Consider the following 14,287-nt stretch of genomic DNA (forward strand, 5'->3'; position numbering starts at 1 on the left):
CTGCTTATTGGCAAAACTGGATGTGTACAACACATTTCTTTATTGTCAGTAATATATATTGATAAATCAGTCTTTACTAAAGTGCTTATGGGACATTCCTAGGGTTCTTTATGGTTTATCTGAATGTCTCTCTGAACATAGAACATGAATTGAAACCAGAGATTCGGGTTTATATGTGTGGATTAGGGTAGGAGGATGGGTAGATCCTTAAATAAAGATCTCCAGTTCTGCCGTTTATTAGAGGGTTGAGAAGGAGTCTTTGTAGTTTTAAAAGTTGAGGAACTGATTATGGAAAGTGAAAAAAAAATAACAAGTAATTGAGAATATGAGTACTTCCTAAGAATTGCCATCTGAAATATGCCTTTACCTTTGTGACACCAGGCGACTGAAGTTTGTTGGTTTCAGATTTCTTTGGCTTCCCTTGAAGCTGAACACTAGAAGGTGTGGTATCTGTGCGGAGCGGGTATAGCCACCATTTGCTTGATGAACTTTTCAGCAGAGGATAATGCTGCTGGCAAGAAAGGAATGGAAGTCTAAGGCGTCTGGAGCTCATTTGTGAGCTGTGGACCCAAGACAGCCCTCTCGCACTTAGTTGATCATCCCTTAGCAGTCTGTTAGTTATAAAGGAGGAGGTTTCTGACTTACTGGAAAGATCACGAGGTTGAGAAAACTAGTTTGAATTCCTTCATTGGCTACTAACCAGCTAAATGATGAGGGGCAAGACTTGAGCCTCAGTTTCTTTACGGAAATATGTGACATTGTTCAAAATACTCTTAAGTACATTGTTTTGTTTTATTATTTTTATAACTTTCTTAGTGAGGAAGAATGACAGCTCAAGCTGAGGACTCAGAATTGACCCATGGATTTAGCAGTTTGGAAGTTACTGATGACCTTAACAAAAAAACGTTCTGAACATTTGGAAGGAGGGTAGTAAAAGCCCAAACAGATCAAGTAGATTTAAATGAGACTTAAGTAGAGGAATTGAAGATAGCATGCATAAATGATGCATGCAAGTAGTTTTGCTGTATAGGAAACACCTACAGGGTAGTGGTGGATGGAATGGGTTATAGGATCAAAAGAAGATTTTTACAGCATTTGCTTATGCTCACTGGATAATGAGACAGAATATGCAGTACAGTAGAGGGTGTGTGATCTAGTGGGTAAGTTGAAAGGTTAGGCTTAGATAGCAGAATGAATAGTTCATCCCCAGTAATGAGAGATGGTAGAGTGTATGGGCAAGCAGGTGTGTCGATGTAGTGGGTATTTGGGAGTTCTCTTCTAGTTGCTTCCATTTTCTCAGTGAAATAGGAAACAGAGCCATCAGTTCGTTCCACATAATATGTTTTGATATTTCCAGTGAATCAGGTACTGGGGACAGGGTATATAAAGAGAATAGAAGGGAACTAAGAGTAGAGTCATCAATCGTCGGATATTCCAGTAATAAAAGGCATTGATGTTAGTGGTGGGTAGTCAGGATAATTTAGGAATTTCCTGGCGTGGGTGAGTGGGCATAGTTAGGCAGAAAGTTTCATTAATTAATGAATGGTTAATTCTTATACCATCAGTTTCTTCTCCAAGGGAAAGGTGGGTAAAGATTACGGGAAGGAAATGTGGATGGGTGTATCATAGGGGAGAAAAGTTGCAGAATATTATTTATGTTTTTAGTGAAGTAGGCTTTTGGTTAGTGTAGAGCTGACCGTTAACTTTGGCGCTGTTGACATTTTGGGACCAAGGTGTTGGAGGTGGAAGTCTCCTGTATGTTGCGTTATGTTTAGCAGCATTGGTAGCTTCTACCTATCAGATGCCATAGCACCTTCTCCCCTTACTGTGACACCAAAAATGTCTCCAGATCTTGCTAAATGTCTCATGGATGGCAAAAATGCACCTGGGTGAGAACCACTGAGGGTATAAACACTAAGAATATGGGCTCATTTAGCCAAATTGCTTGGGTTCAGATCCTGACTCTTAACAGTTAACTATCTGAAAGACCCTTGACAAGTTTACTTATGTTCTCTGCTGTAAAATGACACAAATAATAGTAACCTATCTCATAGAGCTTTGAGAACTGAATTAAGTAATGCAAGTGAAACATTTAAAAGTCACTTTCACTCTCAGTAAGTGTTCATTTTTATTATCTGATAATAGAAAGGGTGCAAGGGTGAAGTCCTGGTTTGAAAATAATACCTTTGGTGAATAGGAGCCCATTAAGGTAGGGAAAAGGATTCCCGAGCAGTGTTTGAGGCTTGTGTGAGTTTGGAGCTCATACATTTCTAGTGAAACCAGTGCCTCAGTCCATTCATCTGCTGACTTCTTTTATGCGAAGGTGTACAGCAAGCAAGCAATCGGGGTGATCCAGGCCTTCAAATTGGTAAATGAGGGAGCCTAGGTTTTGAGATTAGTTTTCATATTTGGGGCTGCTAATGTCATTCAGGGATGAGATTGGTCATGCAACCCAGAGAAGACAAGCAGTGAGCCTTACACGTTGCTGAAAGGCGTGAAGAAAAGGGAACGGTTTTCCTCTAGGGTTGGAGGGTTGGATTAGTGAGACAAGAAGAAGAAAGTCAAGATAGTTAAGTTTAAAGCAAGATGCATATTTGGTAGTTGGAAGAGAGAAAAAACAGTAGTGGGAAGAGACAATGTGGCCATGCTTATGGGCTGCTAGAGCACAGTCGTTTCTAGTTGATTAGGGCATCATAAGGTTAGGGTATTGGATTGGGGCATTAATTTGGATTTTGAAATTGTCCATACGTTGTCAGGAATACTTGAGTAGTAGATGATGGCTTGGTGACTGTGTTCAGTGACCTCGAGAGAGTAGCCTGGAGTTAGAAAAATACCTGAATAAAGTGAGGATGTGAAGAGGATGGCATTTCTACACATGAACTTTCAGAAAGGAGGGACAATAAAGTAACATGGTAAATAGTCTTGTTGAAGGGAATTGAGAACTCAGGAGGATACCAAATCTACCCACTTCCCAATATTGAAGAGGTTTTAAGAGAAAGTTTGAGGAAAACTTAAAGTTACAATCAGAAGATACTTAATTTGTTTTTTATTAGGGGAACTTCTGTTGCAATTATGTCGTTTGGAAGATGCAGCTGATGTTTACAGAGGATTACAAGAGAGAAATCCTGAAAACTGGGCCTATTACAAAGGCTTGGAAAAGGCACTCAAACCAGGTAGCATTGGTTAGAACTTACTCTCTAAGTTTTAATTGCTTCTTTTGTTAATATATATTGTGTTAACTCAGTGAAAATCATAACTAGAAGAACTGGTTAAGAATTGGTTCAGGGACTTCCTTGCTGGTCCAGTGGGTAAGACTCTGCACTCCCAATGCAGGGGGCCCAGGTTCAATCCCTGTTCGGGGAACTAGATGCTACATGCATGCCACAACTAAGAAGTCTGCATGCTACAACTAAACATGCCTCAGCGAAGATCCCGTGTGCCTCAACTAAGACCTGGCACAGCCTAAATAAATAAATAAATATTTTTAAAAGAGAAAGGTTAACAGGAGAAAAACTAATTAAAAAAAAGAATTGGTTCAAAATCTGAATATAGAAGTACATTTGTGAACTTCCATTTAATATGGTAAACTAAGTGTTTTCTGAAACCTCTCTTCTACTACAAATTCAAAGAAAGTTGTGAAAATAATTTTAGAAACAAGTTTGAAAAATTTACAAATGCATAGCAGCATCAGTAACATGAAAGGGAAAAGTAGAAATGGAGATGTCTCCCCAAAGGAAAGACTTCTCTGATAACCTGTGGCTCTAGCAGAGTGGCCTGCCAGGGGCAAGTGAATGTTGCCAAGCTGAAAGGGAAGCACTGTTTCCTATGTGGGAAGAAGGACTCAAATAAACTTGGTCCAGAGACACTCTTCTCCCCAACCATTCTCTCCCATGAATAGGACCTGCTTGTGAGGACAAACCCAGAAACATGTCATCTACAAAAAGGCAGAGTCTTTAGCCAGGATGATCTAATTTGAAGCGAAGTTTCCCACAAGACTGATAGTGAACTATTCCTGGTACATTGATAAATGTGAGAGAAACCTTGTACAAAGAATGTCATCCTCTGTAGTAACACCAGCATTGGAAAGGTAATCATCAGTGCCAGCCAAAGGGAGAGTAGAGATCATAGAGAAGCCTAAGATGGAGAGAGGCAATGAAATAATGCACAGTTCAGAGAAAGTGCCTGTTAGGAATCTGGGAAATGCAAAACATACTTCTTGATGTGACATGAAAATCTTAATAGATTAAACATAAGGGGCCACAGCTGAGGAAAATTAGTGAAGTGAAAGATTGAACAAGGAAAGTTCTTACCTGAGAGTAAAAGAAAATATAAAAGAAATCTGGAGAAATGGAAGATAGAGGATAAATCCAGAAGCTCCAAGATAAATCAAAGGAGAGGAGTTAGAGGAGAGGCTGAAAAGAATACTGGAGAAGCTGTAGGTGGAAACATAATAACCGAGCCTTTCTTGGAACTACAGTAGAGCAGGCAGATTTTGAAAGGCCACCTAAAGCAGAGCAGGATAAGGGAAATTATGTATTTTATATGATTATAGATTAAAATCTGAAAATATTAGAAGTATTCTAAAATGATTGTTGATATATTTAGGTGGTTAGATTATGAATAATTTTTCCCATGTTCAAATTTTCTGTTTAATATGGTAATTTTTATATATTTTCAGAAATTTGTAATTTTCTAGAAAAATATATGTTTTAATTACATTTAATTAAATATATGTTTTGATTTGCAGCTAATATGTTAGAACGACTAAAAATTTATGAGGAGGCCTGGACTAAGTATCCCAGGGGATTGGTGCCAAGAAGACTGCCGTTAAACTTTTTATCTGGTAAGTGAGAATAATTGTGAAGGAATGAAAATGGTGTGATGATATACAGTATCTTTCCTTGGTTTTAAATATATGAGTATGCATGTTAAGGTTTTAACGTATGCATTTTTAGAGTTGTCTGGGTACATGTAAGTCAACAGGATTTTTTTCTTCCAAGGTGAGAAGTTTAAAGAATGTTTGGATAAGTTCCTAAGGATGAACTTCAGCAAGGGTTGTCCACCAGTCTTCAATACTTTGAGGTCTCTATACAAAGATAAAGAAAAGGTAAAGCAAAATACAATGGTCTGGTTTGGTTTTGTGTTTTGACTATCATTTCTTTGCTCAGTATTTGGAATAATTGGTTCTTGGCTACCTGTGCACATAGTATACACAGCGTGATCTGCGAACAGTCTTCCTAGCTTGCAGTTTAAATGCTTCTGTGCCTCATTTCCTTTTCCTCCTCTGCTCTCTAGCTGAATAAATTACTGCTCATTTGTTCTGTCTTTTGTTTCTGATATGTACTTTTTAATGAGTGGGTACAGGGATGAAAAGTTGGTAAGGTAGTGATTTCTTCAATATTTTCTCTAATTCCTGCTCATGGGGAAACCCGGAAGTAATTTTTTTTTTCTTTTGAACTAAGTTGAAGCTTAGTAATCTTTCTCCTTTTTATGTGGTAGAAAAAAAATTCTGTCAGAAGAGTTTGTTTGCTGTCCCAGTAAGTCACTCTTTCAGCTACGTATTACAATATTCAAAACGCTGGTTAAAGGGTGTCCTAATCTTTTTTCTTCGGCCGCACTGCATGGCATGGGATATCTTGGTTCCCCAACCAGGGATCGAACCCATGCCCCCTGCAGTGGAAGCGTGGATTCTTATCCACTGGACCCCAGGGAAGTCCCAAGGGTGTTTTAATCTTGATTTAGATTATTTTGTTTATAAGTACAGTGGCATCAGACATGTTGGCTGGGTTTAAAAAAAAAACACCTTAAAGGTGGGAAAGATTAAATGTGCTAAACATTTAAACCTAAAGCATATAAAGGGCACTTATTCTGACAGTCTTTTGTTGAAAGGTCCAAGATATGGGCTTTATTGATGACTGTTTCACCTTTTTTCCCCCTTGATTAAATCACATTGATAGAATATGGTATTTTACTTCTAGTTTTGGTACAGTGAGAACGTGATGCTTGTGAAGCAATCGTGATTGTAGAATCATATATATTGTTACGAGTTTTCCCTTTATGGTTGTCTTTTTAAACCTAAATTGGTAAAAAATGTCTAATTTGTCTGTGAGTCTTTCCATGGTATTTGACTTAATAGAAGCAGCTCTTTCTTTTTGTTCTCATTTCTTAAGTTTACATAGTATTGAATTAAATTCTGCAATGATGATAATGAATGCAACTAATTCAAACAGGTTTGGGAAAACAAACCTCTTAGTAAGCATGCTTCTCACCTTGTGGGAGAAGAACATGGGCGCAGCAGAATAACCTAGCTGTGGCCCTTCAGTCCTCACAATTTTCTGAGGTGATGGAGAGAGCTGGTGTTAACCTGTTGAGTCAGTTAAGTTGAGGTCATTTAAGAGAGCTTCTGTAGTAACAAATTCATTATAGATGGATTAAGCAAAGAAGGGAATTAATAAATTAAAAGTATTCACAGATCTTTTACGAAGCCAGGAGTAAGTAGTATAGTCATGACTCAGGAGAGACCAGAACTGGGACAGCCACTCACTCTCCTGGATCTCAGAAACCCACCTACGGTGCCATGCTTCTCTGTTACTGATGCTTTCCCCACGGTGATGAAATCGAGAGTGGATGCTGTCATATGCTTGTGGAATTTCTCTTTTTACACAGTATTTAATTCTTGATTCCTAAAGTGCAAATGTTAACTGTGTTATTTATGTGAATTGAGGTAACAATGAACCAAGATAAAAATCATCCCTAACATTACCTCTTTCTGTCCAGCCTTTTCCTGATTTCTAGTTCAGCTTGATGCTTTATTTTATAGCAGGGAAAGGAGTTGCCAGTAAGTTTTTTGGAAAGTTTTGCCTTAAAACACACCTTCATAAATGTATAGTTTTAAATTTTTATCCATAGGTTAAGAGATTAATAAAAAGGTGTGTGTGTGTGTGTGTGTGTGTGTGTGTGTATGAGAGGGGGAGAGAGAGAGAGAGAGAGAGAGAGGGAGAGAGAGAGAGGTGGAGGGGGGAATCGGAATGTTTATTTAGCCCTCTAGTAGTAAATAACACATTTTGCACAAGCATAGTAACTATATATTTATTTATTTTTATTAAAGTGTGCTTGTGTGTTTGTACTCCAGGTGGCAATCATAGAAGAATTAGTAGTAGGTTATGAAACATCTCTAAAAAGCTGCCGGTTATTTAACCCCAGTGGTAAGTGCTCAAGTTTTATGTTTTAAAAAAACCTTGAAAATCTTAATATGTTGCGAAATTCTTGATCAGAAGGTCAGTATTGTTCATTATTTAGTCAGTAAGCTTAGTATATTTAAACTTTTTTTCCCTTTAAGATGAAGGTGCATTAATGTACACGTTGTGTGAAATGTACATTGGTAAGAAGATAATAACAGTAGCTTATTGAAGAAAATTTTATGTAAAATTTAAAACACCTGCAAAACTAGATGTACTCGTATGATGACACTCCATTTACCCGCCACTCAACTTTAGTAGTTTTTACCTCATGACCAAACTTATTTCATCTGTATTCTTACCTACTTCCCTTACTCCCATGTTATTCTAAAACAGATCCCAAACATCACATCATTTCATCCATGAATATTTCAGTATTCTAAAGATTATAACCATAATAGCGTCACCATACTTGAACATTAATACTTTCTTAATATCAAAGAAAAAAGTCCATGCTTACATTTCCAGGTATCTTGGAAATAGCATTTTTTCTCTTTGTTTTTGAAGTTTGTTTGAATGAAGATCCAGGTGAAATCTATACTTTGAGTTTGTTTGATGTGTCTCTTAACCCTTTTTTATAAATCTGTAGGTTTTCCCTCTTTCTTCCTGCAATTTATTTATTAAAGAAATTCGTTTTTTTTCCTTGAGTTTTTCTATAGTATAGATTTTGCTGAATATACCCGTATCGTGTTGCTTAACATGTTATTTCTCTGTCCTCTGGATTTGTTATAAATTGGTAGTTGGATGCAGAGCTGTGCTGTCTAGTATGGTAGCCATTAGCCACATGGGGCTATTAAAATTTTTTTAATTAAATAAGAAATTTAATTAGTTGCACTAGCCACATTTCAAGCACTGCTCAATAGCTAATGCAAATCTAATGCCTACCCTGTTAGACAGGGCAGATCCAGAACATTTCCATCATTACGGAAACTTCTCATGGAAAGGTCTGACTGCAGGTTTGATGAGATTTGATTTGATTTTTTTTTTCCTTTTTGTTTTAAAGACAAAGGGATGAGCAAGATTATTTCAAGATGGTGGTGTGTTCTTTGATCAAGAGGCATGAAGTATTTGTTTCATATGTTAAGAACTGTTAAGAATTACAAGCTAGTGATATTCTACCATTCATTTTTTTATTGTCTTAAAGAGATACTATCTGTCATCTGCTTATGCAGTATTTCAGTTTGTATAGAAAAAGCAAGATAAATGCTGCTTTTTCTCCCCTGCCTAGCCTACTTTTTTGTTCTTTACCAGTTTTCAAAATAATGAATTGGTTTAGTAGCATTCTTCAAAGATGGCCAATACATGTTTTAAAGGTATTATTACGAATTCATGACTTGAAACATATTTGCAGTTTCAAATGGTTTAAACCTTCACATACTAGGATAGTAAGTTGATAGCTTCCTTGCAGTTTGGTATGACAAGATATTCTAGCTCACCTTGTATACTGCCCACAGCAGACGTGTAATCAGTTGTTTTTCCCAAGGAGCCCTGTTCCTACAGTGGGAAAGCCCAGTATGGGACCTGGGGTGCTTATTGCTATTGAGTTGATCACTGTTTCTAGGTCTCAGATGAATTTAAATAGTACTTTTTAGAAGGCGTTACCATGGTTTCATCGGTTAATCATCATGATGTTCCTTTGATTATCAGCATTTTCCTACATATTTTACAAATGTGGAAGAGGTTCAATGACATGCCCAAGAATATGCAGCACTTTAGTTGCAGATCTATCAGAACGGGAGTTGGTGAGTTCCACTCCTATTGTTTGTCCACTGAGCCATCCTACTTCTACTAGGATAAAAATAAGCACTCTGTTGCTTTCTTTGAAAGCCAGTAACAGTTCTTAGATTTTAGAAGTTTGTATTAAAAACCATTTTTTAACGTGTGGGTTGTATATTTAACTTGCACACTTCCTTGTATTTAAAAATAAAATTATGAACTAAAATACAGAATAAGTATTTTTACTCATCTCGTTTTTTGGGTATAATTTTTATTTAACCTAAATTATGCATTGTTGCATATTCAGAATAATATTAAAATATGTTAAGAATCTTATAATCACCAAAATTCAAAATAACCACATCACAAGTATATTTATGTATAGTTTGGTACATTAGCTAGAAACCCAATTGAGCAGTCATGCCTTTCTTCTTTCTTTTTCTTTTTTTACCGTCACATTAATGGAAATTTTCTCTTTGTTTATTTATTTTTTTTCCCTCATACATAACATCCTGATCAGTATACTCGTAGTTCTAGTACAACTTGTTGTGTCCTCTCCCCCCGAACCCTCCCCTTCCCCTCCCTCCCCTCAGTTTTCTTTTTAGGTAACTTGTTATAGCTTTGATCTCATTCATCTGCCATGTTAACTATATGAAGTTATTACTATGCAAGGCATTGTGCTAGGAGCTATAATGATACAGAGCAGAAAGCTGGTCCCTTCCAAAGATTTTATAGGGTTAGAGCTAGTTGCGTAACTAGATGCATAAATCACATGGTTTGAGCTGCTTCCCTTGTTAATAAAGATAGAGCCACTTTGCGGTGGCTAGTCTGTTACTAATATCTCTAATGACTAAGCTTGCTTTCTTTCCTCCCCCGCCCCCCCACTTTTCAAAGACGATGGGAAGGAAGAACCGCCAACCACGTTACTTTGGGTCCAGTACTACTTGGCACAGCACTACGACAGGACTGGGCAGCCGTCTGTTGCTCTGGGGTACATAAATACCGCTATTGAAAGTACACCCACGTTGATAGAACTCTTTCTTGTGAAAGCTAAAATCTATAAGGTAAAAATCTTTTCTCCTCTTTTGTTATGAGGCAGTGAAACACAAATTAAGCAAACACATGCTGTAGAGTCTGAATGCGGTGAGAGAAATGGCGTATTTGATAGCTCACAAAACATGGAGCAACAGATATAGTCCATTTCTCAGTCTGATTACGTTGAGACTTGTCATGGTCATGCTCATTTGCTCACCCATCTATATCTGTTTATGTACAAACACAAGTATACATATATACGTATGGTCATTCATATATATGGTTGTTCATACGCATACCTGGTTATTTTCTTGGTTTTAAGTAGCAAGACTATAGATAACAAATAATTACATTTGCTGCGAAATGTTTGTTTCTATTAACATTTCCATAAGATCATATATATCAGTATCTGGTAATCTTAAAACGAAACTGAAGATGTCTACTATGAATTCTACGTATTACCTCTTTGCCATTTCAACTCCTGGGTCTTGCTTGAGAAAAATCATCTTAAAGTTGCCGCTTTACTATCTTAATACAAATATAATTTAGTAATAAAAGCTCTTGGGGAAGAGATCGTAAACCAATAATTCATTTACCAAAAAAGTATGAAATTAAGTAATTTTTTTTTTGAAATTAATTAATCAATTTATTTTTGGCTGCGTTGGGTCTTTGTTGCTGTGCGTGGGCTTTCTCTAGTTGCGCCGAGCGGGGGCTACTCTTCGTTGCGGTGCACAGGCTTCTCATTGCGGTGGTTTCTCTTGCTGCGGAGCACGGGCTCTAGACACACGGGCTTCAGTAGTTGTGGCACGTGGGCTCAGTAGTTGAGGCTCACGGGCTCTAGAGCACAGGCTTGGTAGTTGTGGTGCACGGGCTTAGTTGCTCCGCGGCATGTGGGATCTTCCCAGACCAGGGCTTGAAGCCGTGTTCCCTGCATTGGCAGGTGGATTCTTAACCGCTGTACCACGAGGAAGTCCCCCAAGTAATGTTTTAAAAGCACTTTTTTAAAGCCAAGTAAGGCTCATTAGTTTTGTGACCTTCCCAAATGGACTAGTTAGACGAAGTAGAATGAGGATCATTGTGGAATGTCCACCAGTGGTCCTAATTGTAATGTTTCCATGGTTCTTTTGGAGTAGAAATTTGACCATCCTTTTGCCTTTTATGACCTTTACAGTAAACTTTGTTGTTCTGGCTTAAAGATTTTGATTATTATCTATTCTTTGATTCAATGATTATTTTTGAGTATTCACTATGTGCCAGGCACTGTTGTAGTGTGTAGTCAATGAGGTTATAACAGTAGACAAAATTTTTAAAACAAATCTTTACTATCTGTCTTTACTAGAGAGCTTATATTCTGCATCGCCAGAAAGGTATCAGAACTTATATTTCTGTAGAATGTATGCATCTACGTTGATTAGGGTTGTAAGAGACAGAAGATTACTGTTTCTTCCATTTGTGTTGTAGTTATTTATGAACAGGAAACTAATTACTTGCATAGTAAAATTAGCATACTCTGACTGGTTTATTTTGCTTTTGTACCCTGTTATTATTAGCATGCTGGGAATATTAAAGAAGCTGCGAGGTGGATGGATGAGGCCCAGGCCTTGGACACAGCAGACAGATTTATCAACTCCAAGTGTGCAAAATACATGCTAAAAGCCAATCTGATAAAAGAGGCTGAAGAAATGTGCTCGAAGTTTACAAGGGTTTGTACAGCTAGTTTTCTTGCTTGTGAATAAATAGTTCATACTTGTATACCTTGTTTATTTTACAAAATTTACGTCTGATATTTTTAATATCAAGACAGGATTTTAATTAAATTGCCTTGTCAGAAAAAACTGAAATCAATATTAGTATAAAACATCATTTTTTAAATATGGTTGTACAGTGGGTTTTTAAACTCTGATTTATATTGATGTATGTTCAGTTGAAATTTTTAAGGGCGAAGGGAACTAATACTAATTGAACATCTGCCGTGTGTTACTGTTCTGTTTCTTATGTTACTTTCCATCCCCAATTATGTAGACCTTTTGATTAATCATTTACAAGGGTATATGTGTATATTTTTTTAGTGGTTAGAAATACAATTCTAATTTCTTTCACATGTTAACTATTCCCTCTTACCCTGAGAATGGTTTAAAAAATTAGAAAATTATTTTGAAAGAATTCAAATCAATTGACCATCTTTCCTTCTTAAATCCTATGGTGGAATAATGTATTTGATAAGAAATTGTCTTTGAGTGTGTGTGCTTTTCATATAGGAAGGAACATCAGCGGTTGAGAATTTAAATGAAATGCAATGCATGTGGTTCCAGACAGAATGTGCCCAAGCTTATAAGGCAATGAATAAATTTGGTGAAGCACTTAAGAAATGTCATGAGATTGAGAGAGTAAGTACCACATACATAAAAGTTTCTCATTTCATTTGGTTACACATTGAAAGTTTTGAGGAAATCCTATAGTTTTTTCTCTTCTCTCACCTTATAATGTATAGTAAGTGATTTCTAAAAACCAGTGTTCATATTTTTCAAGTTTTATAATGGAAATAATATAGACTATATTAAGCAGACTTCCCCATTGTCTACTCTTCCTGCCAGAATTTATGTAAGAAACTTAAGGGAAAGTTTGTATCTTGGCTGCGTTTTCATTGATTTCTGAATGTTTCTGCTTCGTTAATACATACAAAGCTCATTAAGCTATCCCAGAAACGTGTTTGTTGTGGGGTTGATTGGTGGTGCCTTATGCCCTGATAAATATTATTTATAAGCTTTGAAGCCTTTTCACAGTACTTCTGTAACCTATGTAATTCCTCCTGTTCTGATAAATTTATTCTTTTCTTAGTCCTTTTCACTTCTGAGTCATTTCTATCACTAGTAGTTGGCTTTCGTTTTTTATGATTTTCATATATAAAAATAATTTACATAATTTCATGCTTGTTCTGTTATTGGGTCGAGAACCCCAGAGCTTAGTTGAAGTGTGTTAGCTTCCGGTTGCTTGACTTACTCACTGATTGATTTCTCACCCACGTACCAGCATTTCATTGCACAGCATTCAGATTTGTATTCTCAGAAAAATTACCAAATACTGCAGTATTAAAATCCTTTGCAAATTGTTCTAAATATAAAGACTGAATGTTTAACATGTAAATCTACTGTACTGCACTATTATGTATGCTAATAAATTCTGTTGGATTTGTCCTGATAGCTTTATTTAAGTATGATTAAGGAAGGAATAAATATATGTATTTTAAAGCATTGTGTTTCCTTTCATTCAACAAGTAATTCAGTGCCTAAAGTATGCCATCATACTATGCTAGGTGATGGCCAATTATATTTGCTTATTTGATATGCAAAGTATTTAAATTGAATTATCGTCATTTTTAATATTTTTAAATTTTACTGATTTTTTTTCATGCCTGAGAAACAAGTAATTCCAAGGCTTTCATTTTTGTAGTTTCTTTGCTATTGCTATACTTCACTGTAATAAAAAAGATAATTTTGTTAGCATTTTATAGAAATCACTGATGACCAGTTTGACTTTCATACATACTGTATGAGGAAGATTACCCTTAGATCATATGTGGACTTATTAAAACTAGAAGATGTACTTCGACAGCATCCATTTTACTTCAAGGCAGCAAGAATTGCTATAGAGATCTATTTGAAGCTTCACGACAACCCCCTTACAGATGAGAATAAAGAACATGAAGCTGATACAGGTATAATAATCAAAGAGTTCTTATTGTTTCTGTGGTGTGTAGGTGTGTACTTATGTTTTTGTGTAATGTAAATTTTTTCCTGAGCTTTTTTTTTTTTTTTTTTTTTTAACGGGCTCTAGAGCGCAGGCTCAGTAGTTGTGGAGCACATGTGGGATCTTAGTTGCTCCACGGCATGTGGGATCTTCCTGGACCAGAGCTCGAACCCGTGTCCCCTGCATTGGCAGGCAGATTCTTAACCACTAAGCCACCAGGGAAGTCCCTTTCCCGAGCTTTTTATTAAGCACCTTGTGGGACAATGTTATACATGCTTTAGAAAATGGTGATGACCATTTTGTGAATTTTTCTAAGCAACAAAAGAAAAATACCGTTTACGTTAGTCTTTCAAAAGTTAAGCAAGAGGGCTTCCCTGGTGGCGCAGTGGTTGAGAGTCTGCCTGCCGATGCAGGGGACACGGGTTCGTGCCCCGGTCTGGGAGGATCCCACATGCCGCGGGGCGGCTGGGCCCGGGAGCCATGGCCGCTGAGCCTGCGCGTCCGGAGCCTGTGCTCCGCAATGGGAGAGGCCACGACAGTGAGAGGGCTGC

General features: G+C 37.0%; 1 protein-coding gene across 2 annotated transcripts in view; it reads left to right on the forward strand.

Moving 5' to 3' along the window:
* Window positions 1-14,287, forward strand: part of NAA15 (N-alpha-acetyltransferase 15, NatA auxiliary subunit) — a 72,279-nt gene that overhangs the window by 32,041 nt on the left and 25,951 nt on the right. For both annotated transcript variants that reach the window (XM_024745154.1, XM_024745155.1), the window contains exons 7-14: window positions 3,054-3,173; window positions 4,748-4,843; window positions 5,001-5,107; window positions 7,133-7,205; window positions 9,849-10,018; window positions 11,540-11,692; window positions 12,248-12,376; window positions 13,491-13,704. In XM_024745154.1, the coding sequence (XP_024600922.1) occupies window positions 3,054-3,173; window positions 4,748-4,843; window positions 5,001-5,107; window positions 7,133-7,205; window positions 9,849-10,018; window positions 11,540-11,692; window positions 12,248-12,376; window positions 13,491-13,704 (1,062 nt within the window). The remainder of the gene's footprint in view (window positions 1-3,053; window positions 3,174-4,747; window positions 4,844-5,000; window positions 5,108-7,132; window positions 7,206-9,848; window positions 10,019-11,539; window positions 11,693-12,247; window positions 12,377-13,490; window positions 13,705-14,287) is intronic.

Source organism: Neophocaena asiaeorientalis, unplaced genomic scaffold (assembly GCF_003031525.2).
Source record: "Neophocaena asiaeorientalis asiaeorientalis breed wild unplaced genomic scaffold, Neophocaena_asiaeorientalis_V1.1 scaffold65, whole genome shotgun sequence".
NCBI lineage: Eukaryota > Metazoa > Chordata > Mammalia > Artiodactyla > Phocoenidae > Neophocaena > Neophocaena asiaeorientalis.